This window comes from Sinocyclocheilus grahami, unplaced genomic scaffold, assembly GCF_001515645.1.
Source record: "Sinocyclocheilus grahami isolate Dianchi unplaced genomic scaffold, SAMN03320097.WGS_v1.1 scaffold1545.1, whole genome shotgun sequence".
In the NCBI taxonomy this organism is placed as follows: Eukaryota; Metazoa; Chordata; class Actinopteri; order Cypriniformes; family Cyprinidae; genus Sinocyclocheilus; species Sinocyclocheilus grahami.
This window is the reverse complement of record NW_015506724.1, coordinates 344,616-345,343: the sequence shown is the minus strand read 5'-3', so window position 1 is coordinate 345,343 and position 728 is coordinate 344,616. Positions and strand designations below refer to the sequence as shown.

General features: G+C 37.0%; 1 protein-coding gene across 1 annotated transcript in view; it reads left to right on the top strand.

Moving 5' to 3' along the window:
* Window positions 1-265: 265 nt before the first annotated feature.
* Window positions 266-728, top strand: part of LOC107571058 (voltage-dependent R-type calcium channel subunit alpha-1E-like) — a 10,217-nt gene continuing 9,754 nt past the window's right edge. Inside the window, exon 1 of the mRNA XM_016257336.1 lies at window positions 266-393. Within this exon, the coding sequence (XP_016112822.1) occupies window positions 266-393 (128 nt within the window). The remainder of the gene's footprint in view (window positions 394-728) is intronic.

Genomic DNA, 728 nt, shown 5'->3' with positions numbered 1-728 from the left:
TAGTCCATGCGACATCAGTGGTTCAACCGTAATTTTATGAAGCTATGAGAAAACTTTATGTGCGCAGAGAAAACAAAAACAACGACTTCTTCTCTTTTCCGCATCAGTCATAAAAAGTATTCTCGTCGAATACTTTGAACGACATGAGGGCGAGTATTTAATGACAGAATTATCATTTTTGAGTGGACTATCCCTCTTATATTATATTAATGAAATTTGTGCACTTGGACCACATCCAGAATATTGCCACTTTATTTTTCCTAAGATGCTGAATCTGTTCGTGGCTGTGATTATGGACAACTTTGAGTATTTGACCCGAGACTCATCTATTCTCGGACCTCACCATCTGGATGAGTTTGTGCGCATCTGGGGAGAATATGACCGAGCTGCATGGTAAGTGCAACCTACTGGAATGCCAGATATAATATAGTTTCTAATGATTTATACTGTTCTTACTGTCATACGCATAGAGGCACTTCACTAGTACCCGCTGCTCATTAACATCCACAATCATGTTTCTTTTTGATTTCGCTTGGTTTATTCATTTATACAGATGCAACTCTGTTCAGTAGTTCAACTCAAATGTATATGTTAGCATATTTAACAGTAGTTATGAATATGCAAAGATCCTGGGCCTTCACCCTTCAAGAACAACTTTGGTTACACTTTATTTTGAAAATCATTAAGTAACTTTGCAACTACATGTCAACTAACTCTCATTAGAGTAT